This window comes from Ambystoma mexicanum, chromosome 12, assembly GCF_040938575.1.
Source record: "Ambystoma mexicanum isolate Mex_15411 chromosome 12, UKY_AmexF1_1, whole genome shotgun sequence".
NCBI lineage: Eukaryota > Metazoa > Chordata > Amphibia > Caudata > Ambystomatidae > Ambystoma > Ambystoma mexicanum.
Genome location: NC_090936.1, coordinates 257,681,504 through 257,707,020, shown reverse-complemented (window position 1 = coordinate 257,707,020; position 25,517 = coordinate 257,681,504). Strand labels below are relative to the sequence as shown.

Below are 25,517 nucleotides of genomic sequence, written 5' to 3'. Positions count from 1 at the left end.
AGGCTGCTGATGGTCCCGAGAGGTCTGAGGAACCCAGCTAAGGTACATGATCTTGCTGCACTGAACGCTCTGAGATCACAGATGGACACTGGACTGCTACCACATGAATGGTGCACTATATTCCTGCAGAGCGTATTGGGCACTGTATTCCTTTCAACGCTGAATGAGCGGACTGGCTACTGTATCCCTGAAGAGTGAAAGCAACAGTATCCTGTAGAGGGAGCAGGACACCATATCCCTTGACAGTATCCCTAGTGGGCCTGGGGTGTGATGTATTAGAATTAGTGAGCTGGTTGCTATATTATTCTGGCTGTTTGCGTCAAGGAAGTGTGCTGGGCACTATTTTCAAGTGACAGAGTGTGATTAGATTCCTAGTGTGCCCAATACCCTTATTGTGATATACTGTATCCCAACATGACCCCTCCTTTGAGCACACAGTTCCAAGACAGGATCATCATGTAAGATTCAGATAAACACCTTGTTCTCCTAGGCATTTATCCCAAACTCATCTTGCAACAAAATAAATGTGCTTCAACGATACATTTGTGTCACATGCTTTGATAATCTGCCAAAACCCTGATTAACGACCTCCGATTCCTGTGTCCTACTTTTTCCAAAGCCTCCATAAACATGAAATCCTGATGAAAATATTCTGTGGTCTGCTCCTTGTCAGACCTTCCCTCATGCCACACACAATTGGGCAGACACTAGGACCACAGCCAAAGTTATTTACCATATATGGGGAGGAAGGATAGCTCAGGGGCAACGTGTCTGTCTTGGAAGCAAGACAACACAGAGCAACAGGTTCAAATCCCGATCCCGTGCTTATAAACCACTCACTGGTATTAAGTGTGTTATAAAATCACAATTATGTGAATCTTGCTCTATTTTCAGGTTTGTCTGGACATCGTCACTGACATCTGTTCTTTTCACCTTTGACAGCTAGTAACTGCTGCAGTTCAATAACAGTGGTCCTCCCAGGCTAATCTTGATAGAGAATATTTATTTGCCATTTCCAAGAGAAGCTTTGGATTTCTTCATAAGCTAATGCTTTAAGACAGTCCGACAACATTTCCATTGGTGAAGAACTGTTCTTGTTTTCTAGAAATCTATGCATTGCAAAATGTAGTTGGCCAATTAAGGAAAAATGTCATAGTAATAGTTTCATGTGTCCAAGTTTTTCACTTGGATTGGTTTATTACATTAGCCACGAAAATGCTATTATCTGAAAGGTGATTTAGTTGATAAAAGTCTGGGGTAAATTATAAATCTCTTCACTTATTAAAACAATTTGTGCAATAAAATTTTAATTCCTGCTTCTTAGTGTTCACTTCTCTCCACGCAGCCACTAAAAAAAAGTCAGGTATACCATCATTTAGTGCATTTCATACATATGCAAGGTTTCCCAATCCTTGCATGATTTCCTATTTAGGTTTACTAGCAAAGGCACAGTTGGAAAGTACAACTAACCGTTGATGTTTAATCTCCCTAAAAGAAAAGTGCTGGTTTCCCATCTTTATGTTGAAAGATTCTTTTTCGGAACAATACTCATAAAAAAAAAATAATGTTCTCAGTCACCCCAGCTGCTCTCCTTCTCGAGGAGGTCCTTGCACTAAAATCTCTCTAAACATGTTTTAGCCCAATTCAAATCACTCAATGAATCACAGCGCAGCATTAGCAAAGCCAGCCCAACATGTAACCCTCTACCTCTCCCTACCCTTCGTCCCACTTAACTATTACAATTCCACTCCATTTCATTAACCCTACCTACATTTCCTACCTTTGCCACCAGAAGAACCTTCCTACTCCTTTGAACGCTGCCCGAGACTGAAATGGAGCTCCAACCAAATGCCCCCTGAAGCTAAGCAGTTCAACTTCAGATAAACATTTAAAAAAGCCACAATCTCTCAAAATAAATACCACCACACTTGACGTCTCCGAACACTGACCCCACTATTCCTTCCCAATTCACCTCTCACTCACTAACCCCTCACTAGTAAAATCTTTCAGCCTTGCACCAGGTTCAGTCCACATTAAGCGACCAACAGAGTTTGGCACATAAAACACAGACTCCCACCCAGTTAATTTGTGATCAACACCCTGACTCCACACTGCTCCCACCACTAGCCTCAGACTGCCCTTATGGCTAATTTACCCTAGCGTAACCCTCTGCAACCCTGAAAAGATTTGCAGAATGGTGCCCTTAACTTGAATCCGCTGAAATTCAAGTGACTTAAGATCCTAACAAATAAATGTTTCTATGACTAGTCTGCAAACAATTCAGGACAGCCCAGATACCCCTAAAAGGAATTTGGCCGCATATAACCAATGGGCATATTGGTTTTTACAAAAAGTTCTAGCTTGTTTGTGGGGTCACAATCTTGCTCTGTGCGAAAAAATGGCACAAACTGATACAGCGTCCGGCCTGCAAGAACACATTTAATGGAAAACACATGCTTTAAGATCCTTTCTCACCCTTAAAGGAACCTCACTCTTTCCCAAAATAGGTTTTGTGACGAGTCAGAGATGGGTACCAAAGTTAAAAGCATCTCCAAAAGCCCTCTTCCAAAGGGTAGTGCAACATAACTGTAACTAACCTTACCATTGCTACAAGATTCCCATATTCATCATACAGAATATTGAAATAACGGACTGCGATTGAGGTACATTAGTTGCCAACACTTTGGTGACGATGCCAGTACATATGCATACACACCCTTCTTTCGACTCCAAACCCAGTACAGCATATATACAGAAGCTAAAAGAAACAATGCTGAGTGCTTAGAGGCCTAAAACCTCAGCTGGGTGCAGTCTTTGTGGTGCTATTTAGCTCCTACACTGCAGGATATTAGATTACATAACATGCGAGTATGTGGCTGGAGACAGGATTTATAATACAGCAAAAAGTAATGTGAAGCTGCAAGTTTAAAAAGTGCACCAGATTTTTTTTTTCTCTCTCTTCTTTGAAATACCTCATGCATAGGACACTATATTATTCATCTAACTAACTGACTTAATTAACAATTACTAATTACTAGAGCTAACTTATTATTATTATAATGTAATCTCTGTGTGAAAAATGAGGTGAAAATTCATATTCTGAAATTCGTTTTTCAAACGTGCACTGGAGTTTTTCCTATTCCTATGTTTGCAGCAAGCAGGGAGCCTGCATACCAGGAAATGAGAGTAGATACAGTTGCTCACTGTGTAACTGGCCTATTGTACTAAAGGAAGGGTGATGCTGACTTTCAATTTGATTGGAGCAGTGTATCTGCAGTTTTGCTATGTAAGCAAAATGGGAAGGTGCAGAGCTTTACTGGGGGAACAAGGGCAGAGGGAGAGTTAGTTTGGGTGTACTGAACTCTGAGACAGACATGCATGGTCTCACTCAGCGCTGGCTAAGAGAACCTTCTGTTCTCGCTGCGCATTTCAAACATCTGAGATAACAGAGGCAACCCCTGCTGACTGGCCTGCTCTTCTGAAGCGAGTGAAAGGGGGTCGTGTGGGAGAGGGAACTGCAAATCTTTGGTAAGCATCCAAAGTCGAAGTGAGCTTATTCTTGTGCGATTGTTTGACGAATGTGTTCTAAAAATAACAGGCAGGCAGAGTAGCAAAGAAAAAAAAAATCCCTTGAATTTTTATTCGTCATGTGTTGAATCATAAAATGGGATGCCTATTTTGAAAAGGGTTTATTTGCACTGTATCTGTGGTTTTGTTTTTCTCTTACATTTTGTTACAGGTAGTGCTGAAATGTAAACGGTAAGAACTGTATCATGACATTGTAATTGTTTGCAATATAAGATATATATAAACAAATGCTTCTGAGTTTTCATTGCTTTGGGATTGCCTATGTGGACGTGGGGAAGATTCGTGTTCTTTGGTAATACATTTGCCAATTTGTTCATGCAGATAGAATAACAGATAGACTAAGCGGTGATAAATAGGTGTATGCGTGTGTTCCCCAGTGCATGTTGTCTGGGAAAATCTAATACAATATATAGATTACTGGGGGTCTATGAACCAGTAATGTGGCCTACGGACGCATAGTTCACTGGTGTAAATAAATCAATGATACCGGCCACAGGTACCGGCTCTATGTAAAAGTGTGTGGTGTCTCTGAATGTAGGTCCAAGGCCCTCTATAGATCACTAAGAGTATTATAATAGTAAGGAAAGTTTTGTGTATGATGGGGCTATAATATAGGGAAGGAAAATTATGCTCACCACTAAGTAATTTACTACCACGAAATACCGCCACCAATACATATTACTGGATTCACCAATATAATATAATAAGGTATGGTCTCTAGGATGATGTGAGGACAAACCCAATCTAAACGTGAGGATAAGTATTTCTAAACTACCACTCTTCTTTTGGCGGTAAGAAAATACTGCCAGACCCCAAATTTACACAAAATATCCTACAAATATGGTGTGTAGGCCGGGAAAGTGATTATAGAGCACCTACTGGGCATGGCAAGTGTGTCTCACACTACCATATGTGCATTAGAGGGAACCCATTTCATGATAGCAGTGTGACACTAAAAGTGAATTTCAGAATGTCTCAAATGGAAGCCACATTCTCAGAGCTAGTGCAATATCTGGAAGCAAAGTTATATGAACATGGGACATGGTCATCAAATAATGCCACAGAATGGCATGACCGCATTTATGCTGAAGTACAGAAAGAACCATTAGACAGCATTTTTGCAGAAGGCAGCATAATTCAGGTCTGCCTTTTGAGACTATTAAATGCAGCTGATAAACATGCAGAGAAAGATTGTCTGATACAGCTTTGTGCTAGGACGTGGTTTATCCTGAATAGATCCCTGCGAATGCAAGACAATTATACTAAGCTGCTTAACAGGTTAAAAGCTGATCTGGATAGGGCAAGTAAACAAGAGGAAATATTAAGAGCAGAATTGGAGGTATGTCAAAAAGACATGCAGTTAAAATGTAGGGATCTTGATACTCAATTCTCTAAAAGCAAGAAACAGTTTGAGGATAGTGAACAAGAATTGGTACATTTGAAAGCATTGGTAGACCATATTAGACAGGACAAAGATGAGGTTGTTTTGGAAATGCAGATTTTGCAAAAAGAACATTGTGAAAAAGAAAGCGATCTCCAAAAAGCTGAAAAGGAAATGATTAAAATGTTTCAAGAAAGAGACAAGAGAAACAAAGAATTCAATGAATACCAAATGCAAATAGCGATAGGCAGGAGGTAATTAATAAAATGAGTGATGAAAACAACTATTTGAATAAGGAGGCAGATTAGGCTCCTTAAGAAGTGCAAGGATTTGGAACAGCAAATATGCATTTCCAGGTCCCAGGATAGACGGCAGGGCACCACATTCAGTGGAGTTGAGGTGAATCCTATTTCTACCCAAAGGGCTAGTGCCCCAGTGATTGGGCCGGTGACTGAACTTAGTTGCAGCGCCCTTGGGGGATTTGATACACCCATTGGGGGCCGCCACCAATCCCATACACCTGAAACCAGGATTGAATCACAAAGTAGTGCAATTCCGTGAATAGCAACGAGTAGCCCCACAAAGATAATGAAATCCATCAAAGCCCTGATCAAACCATTTAAAAAAGGAGGGGAATGCTGCATAGAGGACCACTTAGAAGCAGTGCATGACATATTTAAAGCCCTCCAGATACCTAAGCAGCAATACAGGCAATATTTTCATTTTACTCTAGATGCTTTCACAGCCAGCATCATTAGGGGATTAAATGAACAGCAGAACAAGACATGGGCAGAGTTTGAAAAAGAGATTAGATGTAATTTTTCTCCTTTCCAGTCATTGCAAGAGGCGAAAAAGGTTGCTTACACGATTACTGCTGGGCCTAACACGTCACCTTGCCAGTTTTTGCAAGACTTGAAAAGAGATTTTTCTTGTTTTGATGTATTTTTTTACCCCAATTCCAATGAGTTTAAAACTGCCTACTTCTATGGGCTACAGAAAGACATCATATCACAGTTGGTCCGTGAATTTGACTGTGACAAATCACTTGAATGGATTGTACACCAAAGCACAAAACTATATGAGGTACTCTATTGTCAGGGTAGAGAAAATGATAAAATGAAAGACACTAGGCCAAAATCTAAAGAACCCTCAGCAAAAGTGATGGAGAACAGATCAGCCAAAATGTCCCTTGAGTCTGCTCAAAGTCCAGGTAAACATAATTTGGCACCTGAACAAAGGGGTAATCAACAGAGATCGTCACTCCCTGCACCAATGTTCCAATCACATGACCCTAGTAATAGAGATAATTACATTAGCCCTAGGTACTTATGAGATAGGCCTCGGGCAGGATATCGGCCTGATGTGTCAGGTATGAATAATAATCAGAGACAAAGTCAGGATCAAAGAAATAATGGTCCCTACCAGACATTGGGAACACAGAGCAGATTTGATCCCAACACCATGATATATGGTAATCAGGATAGACCCTGATATGTGGATCGATTTACTGATAATGGGAATCAACATAGGGGTCAATACCCACAAAATGAGAGACAGGACATGAGGCAGAATATTAATTATGCTCTACGTCAATACAATGATTCACCACCACCAGGAGACTACAACCAAAGGAAGGGTGCACCCTGCTCCCCTCCACATATGAATCAAGAGTTCCTGCTCAACCGTCTCCGTGAAAACCTGGGTATCACTGGTCAGGCTCTGGCGTGGCTGACCTCTTTCCTTTCAAATCGACCCTCCCAGGTCCAACTGGGGTCCTTCCTCTCCGACATCTTTTTCTCCACCTGTGGTGTCCCCCAGGGATCTAATCTCTCTCCCTGGCTGTTCAACCAGTATCTGGCACTCCTTGCCCACCGCATCGCCGCTCTCTTCCCTAATTTCCAGTGCTATGCGGACGATACCCAGCTCATTTTCAGGCTACCCTCAGCCTCCCCCTCTCCTTCCCTCATCTCTGACTGTCTGTCTGCTATCCAGGAATGGTGTGCCGCCAATGACCTCTGCCTTAATGCCAGTAAGACTGAGATTCTACTCATCGGTACACCCACTCCCTCCTTCCCTGCAGCTCTCTGGCCTGCCTCCCTTGGCCCCCTCCCTGCTCCTACCTGCAAGGCAAAAAACCTTGGGGTCATCTTCGACTCCACACTCTCCTTCTCTCCTCATATTTCTGACGTCGCTAAGAAGTCACACTACCAGCTGCACCTCCTCAGAGGTATTCTTCCCTTCCTCTCCTTCCCCCAGAAGCTCACTGTCTCCCGAGCCCTGGTTCTCTCGAAGCTGGACTACTGTAACAGCCTCTATCTTAATCTGCCTGCCTCCACTCTCCGCCCTCTGCAACTCATCCAGAACAGAACTGCGAGACTTGTCCTTGGCCTCAAGCCCAGGGACCGTATCTCTCCAGGACTGAAATCTCTACACTGGCTCCCAGTGGCTGCGAGGATAAAGTTCAAAACCCTCTGCATTGTCCACAAGGCCTTCTGGGGCCTGGGTCCTAAATACCTTCAACTCTCTCTTCCCAAATATCTTCCTTCCCGAGCCCTTCGCTCATCCGCCTCCAACTCCCTCAGGGTCAGCCGCTTCTCGAAGCAACGAGCTGGGGGTAGATCTCTCTCCGCGGCAGGGGCCTCCCTCTGGAACAGCCTTCCTGCCTCCCTGAAACTTGAGGAGAACCATCTCCGGTTCCGGAAGCACCTCAAAACCTTCCTCTTTGCTTCTGCTTTCTCTCTCCCTCTCCCCTGCTGAACAGCTAATATCCTTCACTGAAACTGCACTGATTCTGCAACTGACCACTCTTAACGGCCTCGGTCCTGGGCCCAGCCACTCTCCACTTGCACTGATGCACTGGAACCCCTCTGCACTGCGGGACTGTCTCTGTATCCCTACAGCCCCCCCCCCCTTTCCCAGCACTTGTTCTGCACTTACCTTGCACTTGCCACCAGCTGGCCCTATTTATTTATTACTTTACGCCACTTACCTTGTACTGCACTTCCCCCCTCCCCTTCCCCTTGCACTTTTCCCCCTCCCCCACCCCTGCACTTGCGCGATCTGAATGACACCTGGCCTAGTAGGATCGTTGTCTGTCTCCCCTTGTTCCTCCCCTCCCTGCCTCGTCGCGCCTTGAAACACCTGTGTATAGGCGCGTTACAAATGCCATATCATATCATATCATATCATATGAACAATCCCAATAGAAATCATTCTCCTGAGAGGTATCAGAATAGATTCAGTCAGGGGGTAAACAGCCAATATCGATCTAGGCCATAGAGAGAGGACTCTAGAGAAATGGAAAGATTCCAATGTCTCGAGGCCCACGTGAAAATGTTGGCTGAGCAAATAGGAAAGCTCTGTACAGCACAAAAACAGTCATCAAAAAAGGGGGCAGAAGGCCATAGCACTGACTGGGTGGTTTCTGATAAGTGACTAAGTATTTATGATACCTGAAGTGCTAAGAATACAGATTGCTCTGATGTGAGTTTGCATAATGACTCTGAGATGCCTAATGATTTAAAAATGAAAGTACCAGCAAATGGACATGAGACAGAAAGTGCAAATACTTATAAAAGAGAAGTTCGGTTTAACCTAGACCTAAATCAAACATTGGAGATTTGTACAAATGAAAAAGGAAAACCTGAAGTTCCAAAAGAACAAAGAGACAGATTTAAGAAAAATGACTCATGCATGGGGAATACCAGTGAACAGGGAGTGAGTGGGGATGCTATAACTCCTTCCCTGGGCAATCAAAACAATAACCAAACACAGGCAGAAAAAATAAATACTCAAAAGGAGGATACAGGTCAAACACCTGAAGAATTCTTTGAGCCACACATTTTTGAAGAAGTTAAAAGGACTGGTACCATACTAAATAACTACAAATGCACAGAGTTAGAAAATGACAAATTACCAAGTGATGTTGTCACACATGTTCAGTTGGAAGATTGTAATGTGACCTCTGATGATACCTGGATGGATGGGCGAACAGTGGCCACACTCCAAAAAACGTCTGAATATGGGGAAATGAATAGAGTCTTTCACACAGAAATGGACAGAAAGGAGGGAAAAATGTCTTTCCATTTACCAATGTGCTTAGCCAAAAGTGAAAAAGGCCTGAGAAAGGCGAGTCCTGAAATCAGTAAGAATTCACACTTTTTATGTGTATTAGAGGAAGTTGAAGACAGGTATAATGCTCCCATCACTGTAGAAGAGAAATGCAATACATTTGCGATGATTGACACCGGCGCACATGCCACTATTATGTCCAAAGACTTGGTAAAAAGTATCAATGAAGGGAAATCTCCACAGAATCAGATCTCAGTGAGGCAAAATGAAGGTCCAGTGCATAATTTTAATGGTGAGGAGGTACCTATTATAGGTGTTACTGAAGTTGACATAAAAATAGGAAAACACAGAATGAAACAGGAGGCATTGATGACATCTACTTGTGAAATCCCATTTCTGATGGGGACAGATTGCCAGAAAAGATTGTCTCCTCTCATAGATGGGGTGAATGGAGTATTGTGGTCCTTAACCAAAAAACCATAGAGACCTAAAAAAATAAAATCACAAAACAGCAATATATATGAATGCCACACCGTTGCCAAAATGAATGATGCAGTGGAGGTATACCTCCAGAATAGCTGTATACCTAGCGTCACTGTTATCTTGATGTGTCAAGATAAAATTCAAAGTGAGAATGAGAAACAATCTGTACAGATTTATTTAGACCCTAGGAAAAAATGGCAAACTGAAATAGATGAGCACACATTACGCCTTTATTTAAAAGAGAAGAAATGCAAACAGAATATTATTCCTAAAACAGACACAGAAAAACACATTACTACTCTTGCTGAAATACACATGGAAGATGAGCAAGCATGGGTTCACATTGGTATAAATGACCATTCTAAAGTAGTAAAAGCCATACTAGCGCTTGAACAGGAAATAAGCTTTATTAATGAGAAATTACTGCAGAAAATAATGGAGAGGGAGGAAATCCCAAAATTCTGAATTAAAAACCAATATGTCTCTGGTTTAGACAGTCCAGACTTTGAAAACCGAATTGCAGGCAGGTGCATGCTAAAGATTAATATTGGGCAGAAAAGTATCATAATGTATGGATAGTGAATGGAACGCAAAATGACTTTTACACAGGCAATGATGTCATGCACAGAATGTGTATGGCGTTAGATTTCCTTAATCAAAAAATATGGTCATGGCTAGGTGGGCCTGCACCTGAATTTGAAGGCAAAAGAAGGGCTTATCATTGCACACAACTGGTCCCATATGCAATTGAATTACAACTGAGGAAGGATACTATTATACCTGCATTCACTAAGCAGGTTGCAATAACGCTAATGTGCAAACATGGACAGCAGATGAAAGATTCTGATGCATTTGTGTGCTTGAATGAATCCATAAAACAGCAAGGCCTGGATTATGAATACATTCCACTGATAGATGTTGGTGAAGTGTCTGTAAAAATTATGGTGAATAATAAAGGGTGTCAGGATATTCATTTAGAGGAAAATTCTTCATTAGGAATGGCCATACAAAAATCACATTATACTGCAGATCTAAATAACATGGTGATTGGATATATCCCTGAAAGATATGTAGATGCAGGGGGTGTGTTGCCAGAATACCTGGATTCTCAGCCCAAAGGGATCTTTAAAATTAATTCTGTGTACCCGTATTATTCAAATGAGACAGTGTGCTGTCATCAAGAGGATTATATAGTATTTGATTTAAATGAAAGTGAAACAGAAAATCAGAACATTAAAGTGGAAGCTGATATGCCAAAATATTTAAAAGTGGCAGCTTTACAGAGAGATACAGCCACACAGTTGGAAGAAAGCACAGAGATTCCTCCACTGGAAGTTTTCCCAGAATTCTCAAAGATGGTAGAGAAACAGATTTTGTCAGCAGATGCATGCGATAGCGATGAAGATAAAAATGAATTGAGAAAAATATTTATGGACTTTAAAGATGTCTTTGCTAAAGATGCATACAATTGTGGACTAACTAATCTACATGTTGCCACATTACCGGAAAGGTGTAGTAGAAATCCAGTATTTGTGCGTGAGTATAGATTAACAATGGCATGTTTAGAGTCATTGGCAGAAATAATTAAGAACTTGGAGTCTCAGGGAATTATCAGGCCTATTCATAGCACATCCAACACACCTATTTTGGGTATGTTAAAGCCAAATGGTCAATGGCGTCTGTGTGCAGATTTGAGAGAATTAAATAAAAGAGTGCCAGTGTCTAGATGGCCACTGCCATTCATTGATCAAGGCTTAGCTCAGGTGCATGGCTCAAAGGTGTTTACTACATTAGATCTCACATCTGGATATTGGTGTGTGCCATTGGCAGAGGAGATTCACAATTTATTTTCATTTTTATTTGATAAGACCCAATACACATTGGTTAGAACTCCATACGGGTATGTCAGTAGTGGGAGTGATTTTGGCATATTTTTAAGAAAGGCTATACCTGATGCAGCGGAAAGAGGAACCATAATTTACCTGGATGATGTCCTGATAAAAAATGAGAGCTTAAAAAGCCATTTTGATGAAATTAGACATGTTCTTGGCCAATTGCAAAAGGCAGGTGCCAAAGTATCTTTACAAAAAGCACAACGGTGCACGAAAAAGGTGAATTTTCTAGGCCATGAAGTGACTGAACATGGACTAAACCCACAGAAGAAGAAGGTAGAGGCCATACAAAAATTAAAAGACCCTAGATGTGGGAAAGGTTTGAAAAGTTTTTAGGAATGACGGGATATAACAGAAAGTTTATTGAAAATTATGCTGAAATTACTCAACCATTGACTTAACTACTGAAACTGAACACACCCTGGAAATGGGAAAAAGAACAATCTGAGGCAGTGGCTAAATTAAAGGAATTTCTTATAAAGGCACCCTGTTTGGCATACCCCATAAAGAGTATGGATTTCTTTATAGAAATAGGTTTCTCTGAACGTTGTATGTCAGCAGTGTTATCACAAAAACATGATTTGAATCACAAAACCATTGCTTATGCAAGAAAGGCATTTTCCCAAGTTGAAAGTAAATTCAGTGAATGTGAAAAGGCCCTTTTGACCACTGTGTGGGCGTTACAGCATTTCCGCCCCAATGTTCAGGGAGAAAAGGTAATTATTGAGACAAATTATCAACCTTTGCAGTTTTCAGAGAGTAAAAAAATTAGGTCAGGCACCCTAGCACAGTCCAGAATTACTTCATGGACACTGGCATTGCAAAGCTTTCCTGTAGAAGTGAGGTATGGCCAAAATAAAAAGAGCCCAGTTGCTCAAGGTGTGGCAGATCTACATGACTGTGCAGCTGAACATGTATCGAATAAAGTAGAAATGGAATCTAGTTTACAGGAGTTTGGACAATCACCATGCAAAGCTTTTTATGAAAAAACATGCAAGGATTTGCCAACTGTATATGTTGACGGTTGTGCTTTTCACTTTGAAAATGACAGTAATAAACAATTGGTGTCAGGAATAGGAAATGTCTGGTTGAAATGTGAAGAAATTCCCAGTATAGGGATGAGGATTGGGGCTAGGAGCAGTCAAGTAGCGGAATTGGCAGACATTTATAAAGCAATTACTACTGCAGTTGATAATAAATTTAGTGAAATTGTCCTGGTGACTGATTCTGATTATGCACAAAATAGCTTTGTGGAATATTTTCCTGGATGGAAAGCGAGAGGTATGATTACATACAATAAAAAGCCTCTCAAACATGGAAAAATGATACAGGCTATAGACAAATTGGTGTCAGAGAATGATTTGACAATATACTGGAGGAAAATTTGTGGACATTTAAAAACTCCAGGAGAGGATAAGGAGGGAAATGATAAGGCAGATCATTTAGCTAAAATTGGGGCTGTGATGGGAGAGTTGCTACCTATTCAACATTTACTTGGTGAAATACAGATTGATGCAATTACACGCTCTAAAGCTCCAAAAGAGGTAGAACAACCAGTAGTGCAATGGAGTTGTGATACATCAGATCAAGACCTGATTAAGGCACAAAAAGATGATCCAATTTTGGGAATCTATTATAATCATTTGATGGATCCTTTAACAGAAAATGATTGTGTGGGGAAAAGAAGAGTTGAGGGTGCTATTAAAGAATAAAAAACTAATTAGACTACAGGATGGACTCATGATTAGGGAATCCATAACAGGTCAAATACAGTGGGTGGTACCCCTTTGATTCAGAGGGCTAATGCTACACCATGCACATGATGCAATAACTGCAGGACACAGAGGGTCACAAAAAACACTAGAGATACTGAAGGATTATGCTTACTGGCCACATATGTCCCAAGATGTGGAATTATATACTAGTATGTGCCCAATTTAAACCTGCTTCACCAATGCATACGGCCCCACTGATGAAAAGAGGCTTAACCCTTCCATGGTCATATTTGCAAATAGACTATGTAGGGCCTGTAAAGAGGTCGAGCAGAGGGAACCGGTATGTTTTGAGTGTGGTTTGTTTAATGTCAAAATGGATAGAGTGTATTCCTGCACCTGATTGTAGTGCGCAAACAGCAGCTACATTACTGGTAAATCATATATTTTCAAGATTTGGGTTACCACAAAGAATAGAATCAGACACAAGAAGTCATTTCACGAGCGCTTTAATGAGTAAGGTGTGTCAGATACTGGGGTGAAAAGAAAGCTGCATATTGCATACGGACCCGCCTCTTCTGGATGTGTTGAACGTTGTAATAGGTCTGTTGTGGATATATTAAAGAAGTTTGTAGCAGAGGCAGGTTCCAGCTGGGCTTTACGTTAACGTCTGGTTTTGATGGCAATCAAATCAAATCCTGCTAAAGCAACAGGTATCAGCCCCCATGAAGTATTGACAGGTAGGAAAATGGTGTTACTACAACACCTGCTATACAGGACACATGAGCAAACACTTGTAAGCACATCTACAGTTCATGAATATATGGAAGAACTGAGGAAGCATTTACAACATGCATTTGCTTTTGTGCCGCTGACAGTGCAAAATCATATTATGATAAAAACACATCTGTGAAAGAGTATAGTGTGGGGGATCAGGTGTACAAATTTCATTTTGAAAAAGGTAAACAGAAAAATTATAAATTTCTGGCTGCATGGCAGGGGCCATTTCAAATCATAGATAAGGTGTCTCCAGTGGTTTATAAAACATTAAGAATAGAATGTAAAGCGGTGACAGCGCAATTTGTTCATGTTAACCATATTAAGCCCTGGCATCCCAAACATGGAGACTTGAGTGAGTAGAAACAGATCAAGTGCCCTAAATACATGAAAGAAAACACATGGCTCTATTTATAGTGCCCAATACCAGAGAATTAAAAATAGATGTGATTAATTGTTGTAATGGAATAGATGTAAATAAAAATACTTTATGTGATGATCATTAAAAAAAAGGGGGGGCTGAAGCAAATGATATTAATTTATTGCAAGGTTGAGATATGTTTAATGTTAATGATGTTATGTTTGTTTTCTCTCTAATATGTGCTTACTTTCAGAGACCAAAGAAAAAGAGCGAAATGTTTTGGATTAAATATTTTATTTTTGTTAAAAGGGTGAAATTGGTATTGTGCTATATACTTAACCTGTTATTTTTCTATTTGATTTAGAATCATTAACCTGTGTTTTGAGGTCGGAGGTCACAGGACCGGAGGACACGGGAGATGATGGAGTCCTGGAGTCCGCAAGGAGGAATTCTGAAAAAGCCCCAGGCGGGGGCGAAAACCAAACTTATAAAACGGATATCATTGATTATGGCGCCAGCAACATGGCTGGCAATAGTGATGACTGTAGGGAATCTCAAAATTTTGGAAGCACAGGTTGTCATTGAGCCTGGACCAGCATCTGGCATTGCGGTGGAAGAAGCACCGGGATTTATAATGAGCAATAGAAGGATGATTTTTCAAAATATTTATGTACCGTTGAATCCTGATAGTTTGATGGAGAAACATTTTAACAAGACTGGGATTAGAGTTGAGCAGACTAAAGAGTGGCTAGAATTGAGAAAAGAGAACGCCAAGCAGTCAATAAGAGATATGTTGATGCAATTAGAAAAGACATTTGTGAATTCAGCGGACATAAAGAAAAGGAGAGGAAAAAGAGGAGCAGTAATGCTTGCGGTCTCATTGGTGATGTCTATTATTGGAGCTATAATAGGTACTACAATGTCAACAGCCATTGCCATTTCAGTAGGGACACTGAGTACTAAAGCACAACAGTTGAGTTTTGATTTAGAAATGATCGAAAAGACTTTGGATGGAATTAGAGGTGGATTGGATGAACAAGTGAAGTTTATCAATGAAACTGCAATTATTCTGAATGAGCAAGCAGAAGTTGTACAGCGTACTACTAAATTAATAATTAAGCATGACCGGATATTGAATGAAATCCTGAATGTAATAAACCCTGTTGATAGACTGTTGACAAATTACATGAGAGAAGTCCAAACTGCAATTTCCCAATTAATTCGAGGACATATACCATTGTATTTTGTTTCACAAGATATAATTTATCAAATGATAGAAAGGTTGAACAGGAGGGAGATTGATGTGGTACAAGTGAAAATTGCATTTGAAATGGGCAATGCAATGCCCTTATATGTGAATTTGGAAAGGATGGAAATTGTTTTTTTATTATGCATCCCATATATAGCTTCTGAACTTATTTATCAAACTAAGTGGGTACATAACGTGGGATTTTGGCAAGAAGATAAATTTATAAAAATGAAGACTCCAGAAGTGGTGGCATTTCAGTCATGGGAGCCTGAGGTTTACTTGATCCCGAACTTAGAAACCTGTATAAAATGTAAAGAACAAAATTACATGTGTCCAGGTAAACCATTTGTTCCTGATGCTACAGACGCTATTTGTGGTTTGAAATCTGATCCAGGTATATCAGGAGGATGTGAAGTACTCATTAGCAATATGGGTGGTGAGGAGTTGGTACAAGCTAAAATGGTCACAGATAGATGGTTGGTCAGCACCTGTATGAAGAACTTGACAATTGTGCATTTAAATCAAGGAACATTTGTTGTTAAACAATTGAAATTTAATGTATTTTACTTACAGGTTCCAAAGGATACAGTTGTCACGGTTGGGGGTTTAACGTTGTTCCATATTACAAATGATATTTGGGAAAGCCAAGTAGAAAATATAGAATTTTTTCAAAGGGATGCATTTCCTATAGGACACCTACATTTTTGCAAAAGGGCAGTGTGTTATTTTCGTTCATACACACACATCGAGAGACTAGATTTTGGTGGTTAATTTGCTGTTGAACATCTCCACCACAGGGCAAGACAAATGTGAAACGGGTTTCTCGCCGAGATGCAGGGAATCCGGTTGCGTCTCCCATGATAGAAACTCAATACAAGTATTGTGTCTTGCAGCTGCCAGTATGTGTGCATTGCCCGATTAAAGAGTTGTGACATGAGACAAACACCAGACAAGTAGTCGGATAGGAAAATTGTATAGTTTGATGTAGAATTGATTTGTTCCAAAAGAATTACATGGACAAGCATTGTTAAAAAAAAGTGCTATGCCATCATAGCTGCACATTTTCGTACAACGTCCTGTCATCGCGGGATGTTTTTTCGTGGGGTTTTTTACAGCGAAATTTTCACTGAAAAAAAAACATTCGATTTTTTAGGGGGGTTAGAATAATATATATTTGGGGTGTGGGTGTTGGCGGAACCCCCAAAAATAAAAAATAAAAATTCAATGAGTTTTTTTATTGAAAAATGTGCGGTATAAAAACCAGTGAAAAAACATCCTGCGATGAAATGACATAGAACCCACATGTTCCTGCCTGCTTCTCGCATCAACCCTACACGGTGTTCGGCTTTACACTTGTGTTGTAATTTAATTGCTGCTCTTTGTCTGTACTATTGATTAGTTGTGTTCTAGTCACTGGCACATCTGTGACAGGGGAGGGTGTCAAAGGAACAGACAAACTAAGTCATTCAAGTTTAAAAGGTTTTACTGGTAAATCTTCACTAACATAACAGTTAAGGGTGAAGGATTAGAAATATTCTAGACCACTGGTATTGCTCTGGTCAACCTTCCCCATGACCAAGTTGTTAACCAAACGGCACCATTCAAATGTAATCAGTATTTGCAATAGCAAAAATAAAAGCAGTCGAGCCCAGACTGCTAGGCCATGTCCCCTAGTCACATGGACACAACTGCAGGCAAGAACATGTCTGGGGTTGCTTGTGAGGTCCTCCAGAAGGGAAGTGACCTAACAGTTTGGGCTGGATGGCCCTTTTTGGGGTGGTTTGCATATGATATTTCCCCTAATGTAATGGCAGACTGAAAATGATGGACTGCATCTTGGCCCAGAGTATTAATTAAGCAATATGACCCCAGCAGCGGGGGCATTACCTGAGTCGGTAATGCCCCCGCCGCGAGGGTCATATTGCTATTAGTACCCCGGGCCGCAATATATGCGTGACCGGGACACTAATAGCAATTTTTTCTGTCCCAAAATGCTGCAGCGTTTCGGGACAGAAAAAAAAAGAAACAACCAAGAAAATGGCTGCAGGGAAAGGGAAAACCGAGTCCGTTTTCCCTTTCCATGGTGGCCAACGGGAGTGGACGCACTGGGAACACAAGTGTTCCCAGCGCGTCCGCTCCCAAAAAAAAAGAAGCAGAAGGTAAGTGGGGTTGGGAGGGAAAGGGGAAAAAAATAAATAATACCTGCGTCCCCAGCAGGGGACGATGGAAGCCTCCAGCCATGTGGAGGCACGGAGCAGGGATGGCCCCGCTCCGAGTCTCCACACTGCTGGAGGCTGCAATCGTCCCCCACCGGGGACGCAGGAGCAAGAAGGTAAGTGGGGTGGGAAGGGAAGGGAAAGAAAAAAGAAAAAAAAAACGTACCTGAGTCCCTGCCGGGTGGCGAAGCAGCTTCGCAGCCGTGGGGAGGCTCAGAGCGGGGATGGCCCCGCTTCGAGCCTCCTCATTGGCTGTGTGGCTACCACGCCCCCCGCTGAGGACAAGGCGGCTGGAATCCCGGCCGAGAATCGAAGGATTCTCGGCCAGGTAAGGACCCGGCGGGAGCCAATCAGAATGCGTGTTGCATTCTGCTTGACTCTCGAAGTGGTTATGATTAATTCAAAACCTTCCAGCCATCAGTTTTAATTAATTATGGTCAAACTAACAAACAGGGAAGACAAAGTGCATTGAAAATATCAGGATTAATCAGATGGTTTCGGTCATTTAAAATTTCAGGAAAAAAGCTTTCACCATGTCAGAGGATCCCTTCTGTGAGAAACCTGAGGGAGCCTCACTTACTAGCGCCCGGGGATCTGTCATCCAGGTGGCCAGGACATGGCCATCGCTATAAGATCCTTTTCCTGGAGATGGAGCAGTGCAGGAGGATCACTTGATTGAGCGTTCCTCGGAGAGTGGAGGTGGGACACCGACTGGTGAGACACGGTATTCCCCTTCTTATAACATCTTTTCCCCATCCTACCACTTAGGATACTCAAACACTCTACCCACTCCACCCCACTTTCCCGACACAAACACTTTCTTAAACCACGAAAGACAAACAGACTAACACTAGAGTCATTTACCCAACATGTCCCAACACAAGGGTCAGGCAAAGTCAGGCAATTGACCAGAAAAACACACACCTGACATCGCTTTCCCTTCCCCACAGGGATAAAAGGTGGAGCATGAGAGCACACTACGAGCAAGGCAAACCGCACGACGAGACAGCTATCCCAGGGCGGCAGTTCAAGAGGAGGAGAAAAGTGGCGAGGAGCGAAGAGACAATAAGTAGAGAAGCGACCTTTCCCTTTTCAACGCAGACCCACAAAGACTCAGTGAAAGGAATCATAAGACTGCGAACAATAGCCACTGTGTGTTGCAGCAGATGTCAACGGTACACAGAGCACTCCTACACTGATAATCAGGGCCAGGAGAGATGCGTACTACTGTGGTACCGTCCTGGACTCCGGAGACAAGAAAAGCCAAGTGGTCCATCACAGCCGGTGAGTCGAAGAGAGGACCACCAAGAAACCGAACTGTGTTGAACTAAAATTGCAAATGGCAAATTAAGGGGAACACCAGCTGCAGAGGGGCCCAGAACCACGTGGGTGCTCACTTGATAGACTCTGGGTGATTCCCCTATTGTTGAAACTACTGATAGCAGAAGGCCCTAGGAGAGCCGCAAGGAAAAGTTAAAGTGGTCATACCGGGGTCTTGCAAAACCCCTGGTACAGTCAAAAATCTTTGACTGGCATGTAATTGGAAAGCTAAGGGAGAGGAATCCCCCATAGTGAGAAAGAGAAGGAGCTGTGTGTTTGGCAAGAGTGAACCCGACAGAGGGATGCCGACAGAACGGGGCAAATCATGATGCCCCTATGAACATTGTGTTGACAAGAGTGAACCTGACGGAGGGATGTCCACAGTGGATTGTTTGAAGAGACAATAAGACTTGTGAATGCAAAAGGAAACATCTTTTAGAGTAAATGCCACAGTGAACCCGAGGGAGGGAGGCTACTATTCAAGAGGGGTCTGAGCCCATAAGAGGAGGATCCAGGGGTGAAAATCCTTCACCCAACCTAGAGACGAAAAGGAACTTTTTGTTTTATTATTTTGAACACATCAGGTCCTCGGAGGCAAGAGACTTTTTTTATAGAAAAGGTACAACTACCTACTTGCGAACGGAAACTGTAGTGTCGCGCTGGAAAAGCTCGAGAGTGTGCTACGCTCAGGAGTCCGGCCTTTTCCCGTGCTCAAAACGTGGGTAAGAGAGACCCCTGGCTAGAACATCCTGACTTATCATTTGTGAACACTTCTTTCTTTCCTGTGAACACTATCCCACACTGTATAGGCCCTTTTATTTGACAAGAAGCCACTAGGACTGCCTTATTATTTGATGGTTGTAGCTTGGTTCCATCTTAGATTCAGGTTTAGATTAGGCGTTTATCACACCCGTTATAAAGCTCAATAAACACCCTTGAACTGTGATCACTTGTCTGTCTCTACTGTTGCCACCATGAGTTCCTTACACCGCCTCAAATTATTGGCCCCTCACAGTACCAAGAAGTATGAGAACAAAAACTCTTAAAAGCAGCTCGCACAACTGTGTACTACCTGTAGGGGAGAAATCACAGATCATTGGCTAAACATCAGCAGGCTTAGTAATGTGCCACACACACACAATGTTCTTGTAACACTGGAAACCATGAATTGAACGGGCTACACAATAACAGCCACCACACATGCTCACAATTATGCACTTTCGATGAAAATATTCAGACCTTCCAACCTATCTATACAGTTTAATAAACACCCTTGAACTGTGCTCACTTGTGTCTGTCTTTACTGTTGCCACCATGAGTTTCTTACACCTCCCAGGAAGATATTAAGCATCAAAAGAGTATTTTAGCAAAGTCTCTGGTTTTCCCAATTCTCATGCCTTGCATTATTTTGAGGTTGACCATCGTCAGCCAGCACTGGTTTTACCGAGAGGACTCCCCTTTTATATCTTTACCCTCTGACCTGGTTGTGTTGGTCTGTTATTCTTCTCAGAGATACCCACTGTGAGGTCCCTGAGAATGGTTTTCCACAATTGAAATGCCAGAGTCTTGTGCAAATGGAGTGATTGGTCTAGACCAAGAGTGTGGCAACTTCCAAAGTCCAGGATAGGAGTTTAGAGATAAAGGCAGTTTGAGAGGGTGGACACATTCTTTGCAGTCTCCTAACTGGCCTGTGATGCCAATATTTACTTCCAGGTACTTTGCTGGTCAATCTCTTGATGTTCCTTCATCCACTCTATTCTGCAGTCTTCATCCTCACTTCCTATGGCTTCTGTTGGTTCTTCCCTCTCTTCAAGCTCCTCCTCCACTCCATACTGGCTCTCCCCTCTTCATCACACCTTTGGATTCATCACCTTCTAGCCCTTTTGGTGAACTCTATTTCTTTCAACTCCTTGACTGCCCCCCATGAAGTCCTATCCCAATTCCTTTTCTTTTTCTTTTAACAGTACTGCTGCTTTTTTGTCTTTAACTCTAACATATTCCTGCATCGAATTGTAGTCTTTCATCTTGTTAATTAACCCTTGGTAAAAAATAATTTACAAAATCTCATAGGTATTCTCGTACTCCATTGCCTCAATCTCGTTATCTGACCTTGTCCACCTTTGTGGGCACCATTCAACTTCCAACTGCCAATTCTACTTTAAGGTTTGGAACCTCTGAGCCAAACCAAAAATCTCCCGCATATCGTTTTAAACCTGCTGAGGATATACAAGGGAGAGAACAAAACTAAAAACAATCTCTCTTCATATTGCCAATACAATGGTGCTACTTGTAGCCACCACAGTGGTTCTTTAGGAAAACAGCAAACACATGTATGGGCAATTACAGATTAACAATTTAGTGTACATCAACAAGTTAAACCAACAATTCAGAGGATGGGGAAGATGTTGAGGTCCAACTAAATTGTCACTGCTTCCGATCAGGAAAGGAGATGGAAAATGTTTCTTTATGAGAATGTGTCTTCTGTTGCTGGACAAGTCCCATATTAAGTATGCGAAAATATAACTATCGTAAAATGGTATCATAAACTGTTCATGTTAACATACTTACTTTTTCACAGCATTACAAAAGGAAGAAAGTCCATCATTACTCCCCTGGGGCATCTCAAGCAGATGAATGGTCCAGTCAGGAGGCTATAATAAAAGGAAAAGCTGGTTAAGGAAAAAAGGTAAATACCACACTTGGTCCAAGATTGCAGCCATGCCAACTCGCACTTGTCCTTTGTGAAACCTAAACATAAAAGGTTCTTGACAAAAGAAACAACCTCCTTATGCGAATCATGTTTGGAAAGAGAGACATCCTAAGGAAATGGAAAGAAGCTTTTTGTCAATAAGACCAGCATTGGCTGGCGTACCTAGGGTCTCTAAGTTTGCTGCAGTGCGTACTATTTGAAAATGAGAATTACACATACACAGTCAAACTGATTTGGTACACATACTGTAACTGCTATTTGCATTGATTGACAACCTGCATGATTATCTGGAGTATGGCTAGTGCTCAAGCTGTTGGTCTGTCATACTCACTACCCTACTTTGGCTTTTCCTTTCTTGCTTTTTCCCCAGGTAGGTCTGTAATTTGTGTATGTTCATGTCATAACAGGAAATGTAAAATAGTGGCTGATATGTGTGCATCCCACCTTAACCACAGTTATGTCTTTACTAACTGTACCAAACTTTTAATACTTTAATGTTGGCCTCATCCTTTAATAAAAGTCTGTAATAAAAAAAAGACTAAGATAACATACACATAAGAAACTTTGTGGCTCTGGCTCATATTGAACTACTTAAGCTATACATTGTGGTCAAAACATTGATAGAAATAAGCTGTGTCAGACTATTTTATGTGTCCTTCCAATGACCATTCTTTCTTCTGCTTCATCGTAGTCCTCATCCAATAAGGAGGGCTCCTCTTCCTAGGTTTCAGTCCTTCTCCCTACACCACCGAGCTTTGTTCTCTCCTTAATCCTAGTCCTCCTTCCCCAGAGTCCTTTACCAGAGTTCCTTCTCCATCATAGTATGTCTAATTTGTCCTTCTCCTTTGTCTTATTTCATACGTATTCCCTCTACTCCATAGTCCTTCCCCATCATTCTAAAACATCATGTAAACATAATACATCGTCAGTATCATCAGAATACATAATGTATAAAAAAGGTATCTAAAGAGTATCCATAAAATCAAACCCTAAACACTGCGTGATAATATCCAAGATACAGTATTTCACCACTAATTGTCCAAAACATATTAAAGTGCTGGTGCAGGGCCATATTACAGCGTATATAATACCAAAACCAGCATTCCCAGGAGAGCCATGACCTTCCCATAAAAATCATAGTATAGACATGGATAAAATAAAAATATCAAATAATAACATCTCTAAAAAAATAAAAAAATAAAGTGGAATATATTTCAAGCTGGATCAAGAATAGCACCCAAAACGTGCCTATTTCTTAACATTATTCCCTAAAAGATCAAAAAACAAAAAAGGCTGCCTTTCAATCTAGAAGCAATGCTACGCTCGATTTAAATATTTCCAATCATTCCCTAATCATCCTTGAAGCTAAATCTCTTCTTATAAAAGTCATTACCCATGTACCATTCACTCGGTATAAAAAATAAATAAAAACCATGACATTGCTTAAAGCTCATATCACTAATTACACTGCTGTTCTTATACCATCATAACATGGGCAGAAAATACTAGAGGAAAAAAAAACTTCCTAAACCCTCATATATATGCCTTGTTGCAAAAAAGCACATTTTCAGTTTTTGAAATTATTTCTATGAAAATAAAAAAAAACATTTGCTTTGCCCTACAATTTGACCGATGACGCTAAGGCCTCTTTTCGTGTAACCCATGATTAAACCAGTGAGAAACACTTCAACCTTCGATAAAAGCAACAATCTATTCAAGTATTTGTGTCTGTTTATCAACATATATGTGTTCAGCCTGGAAGTCACTTACAATACGGAGTAAAATATGATTCTTGCCTAGGCTTAATTCTTTGCAGATTTGTAGTTGCGATATTGCATTACTTTAGAACAGTTAAATGCACTTATTATCTTATGCATGCGATGACAATGTTTTGTATTTATAGTAACAAATTAGATTTGAAGGGATACAAATAGAAAACTGAATTGCATATTTCCAGATTGTGCAGCAATCCTCATATCTTTCAATATATAGCAGGTACAAAATACAAGAGCCTGCATTTTGCTAGTGTAACACACTGAACACTGCTACAAAAAACAAAGAAATAGCCAGATACATACAGCACCACTCGTTTTACAACTGCAATTCATTCATGGTCAAATTGTGTGACATACTTGTGTAACAAAATCTATGGGATACAGTCATTTTTCAATATTAACACAACAAAAACTTACCTCCTTATACGTACAAATATTTCCTGCAGTCAATGGCCAGCAAGGACCAACCGTCAATCGTCTCTGAGGGAGGACTGGTGAAGTGGTGCTAGAATTTCCATGAAAAGATTTGCTGATTTGTTTCCCATCGTACCCGATTTTCTGGCCAATTGTTTGGGATAAATATTGATTAGTACATCCTCCCTCAAAGCCTAATGGAGGCAACATATCCATCCTATACTCTTTTCCAAAAGGGTCCAACGTTGGGGTGCAGCACTGTCTCCTACTTTGATTAGCATTATACGACTCGATGGTCTGCCCAGGACCAGGCACCCAAGCATGACGAAAGGCTGGAGGCGCATATTGCTCAAATCCGAGAGTGGACCCAGCTTGGCTTTGATCCCACGACGCAGAAGACCTTTGGGAGTGTATGTCACCTTGGGATGCTTGTGACCACCTTGCATTCAAATGTTCTTTCGGAGCCCAGATTTCTGTCGGCAAATCATAAAATGAATTCTCTTCAGGTTCATTGACAAATGATGGGTGATAAAATGGTATCTCATTGTTAATTTCTTCAATGATCGAATCGAACCCCAGAACAATGGGGCAGAAATGATAGTTAATTGATTGTGAATGATCTACAGACTGTCCCATAAATGCTCCAGTGTCTGTCAAAGGAGGTTGCCAGGGTTGCCCATAAACATCTACAGAAATCGGAGGACAGGTGCTTTCCTCAGCAGTCTCTCTCCGATAAGTGGCATCTAATGGTGAGGGCCAAAGGTAAGACATCTCGCCTTCAGGGCATTAGCCGTTGGAACAGTGATACAAAGCATTGATTTTTCCACATTTAAATACTCAGTGGTGCCCCAATACTGTAAAATAAGCAAGAATAAAAAAAATGATTAGGGCAAAATGGATGGAGGAGATGAACAAAACAATGAATCAAGACTAGTGTCCACCCAAATCCAATGATTTCCAATGAAAATTCTAGTTTAAGTGTGCTTCCCTGTACAGTTTATTTACCTTAATATTTTATTTTAATGATTATTTTTGCTGGTTGCTCCATTCGAGCAAAATTTGTTAATATACAGCCATGATATGATAAGTCATTTATAACACGCCTGTACACAAGTGTTTCTAGGCGTGGCAAGACAAAGATGGGAAGACAGGATGAGGACAAAACAACGATCTTACTAGGCCTTGTGCAATTCAGATCGTGCAAGTGCGGGGGGTGCGGTGCGGGGGGGGGGCAATGTACCCATAATTTTTAAAACAAATTATACTTCATAAAACCAGATAAATAGCATACTTGAAACTCATGTCTCTGGACAACTATTTGAATTCACTTTTAATTTCACTAACTACACTCCAAAGACAAGAAAAATGCTAATGTGTTTTATTTTAACATAGCAGTCGAGAGACACTCATTTGCTTGACTGTCGGTAAAGACTACAAACAGGTTACGCTCATGAGGATAGTCGCTACCTTTGCTACGTGATGAGCATGAAGTCAAAACAGATAAGCAGTAATGGCGCTCCTAAACTCCCAGTTTTGAACGTGTGTGACAACATAACCCTTGCATTTCC

General features: G+C 41.2%; 1 protein-coding gene across 1 annotated transcript in view; it reads right to left on the bottom strand.

Annotated features, from left to right (window-relative positions):
- The window catches only part of PIK3C2G (phosphatidylinositol-4-phosphate 3-kinase catalytic subunit type 2 gamma), a 3,221,975-nt gene that overhangs the window by 3,178,599 nt on the left and 17,859 nt on the right, over positions 1 to 25,517 (bottom strand). Inside the window, exons 2-3 of the mRNA XM_069628394.1 lie at positions 23,953 to 24,803; positions 21,619 to 21,701 (exon numbers count right to left, since the gene is read on the bottom strand). Of these exons, the coding sequence (XP_069484495.1) occupies positions 21,619 to 21,701; positions 23,953 to 24,720 (851 nt within the window). The 5' untranslated portion in view covers positions 24,721 to 24,803. The remainder of the gene's footprint in view (positions 1 to 21,618; positions 21,702 to 23,952; positions 24,804 to 25,517) is intronic.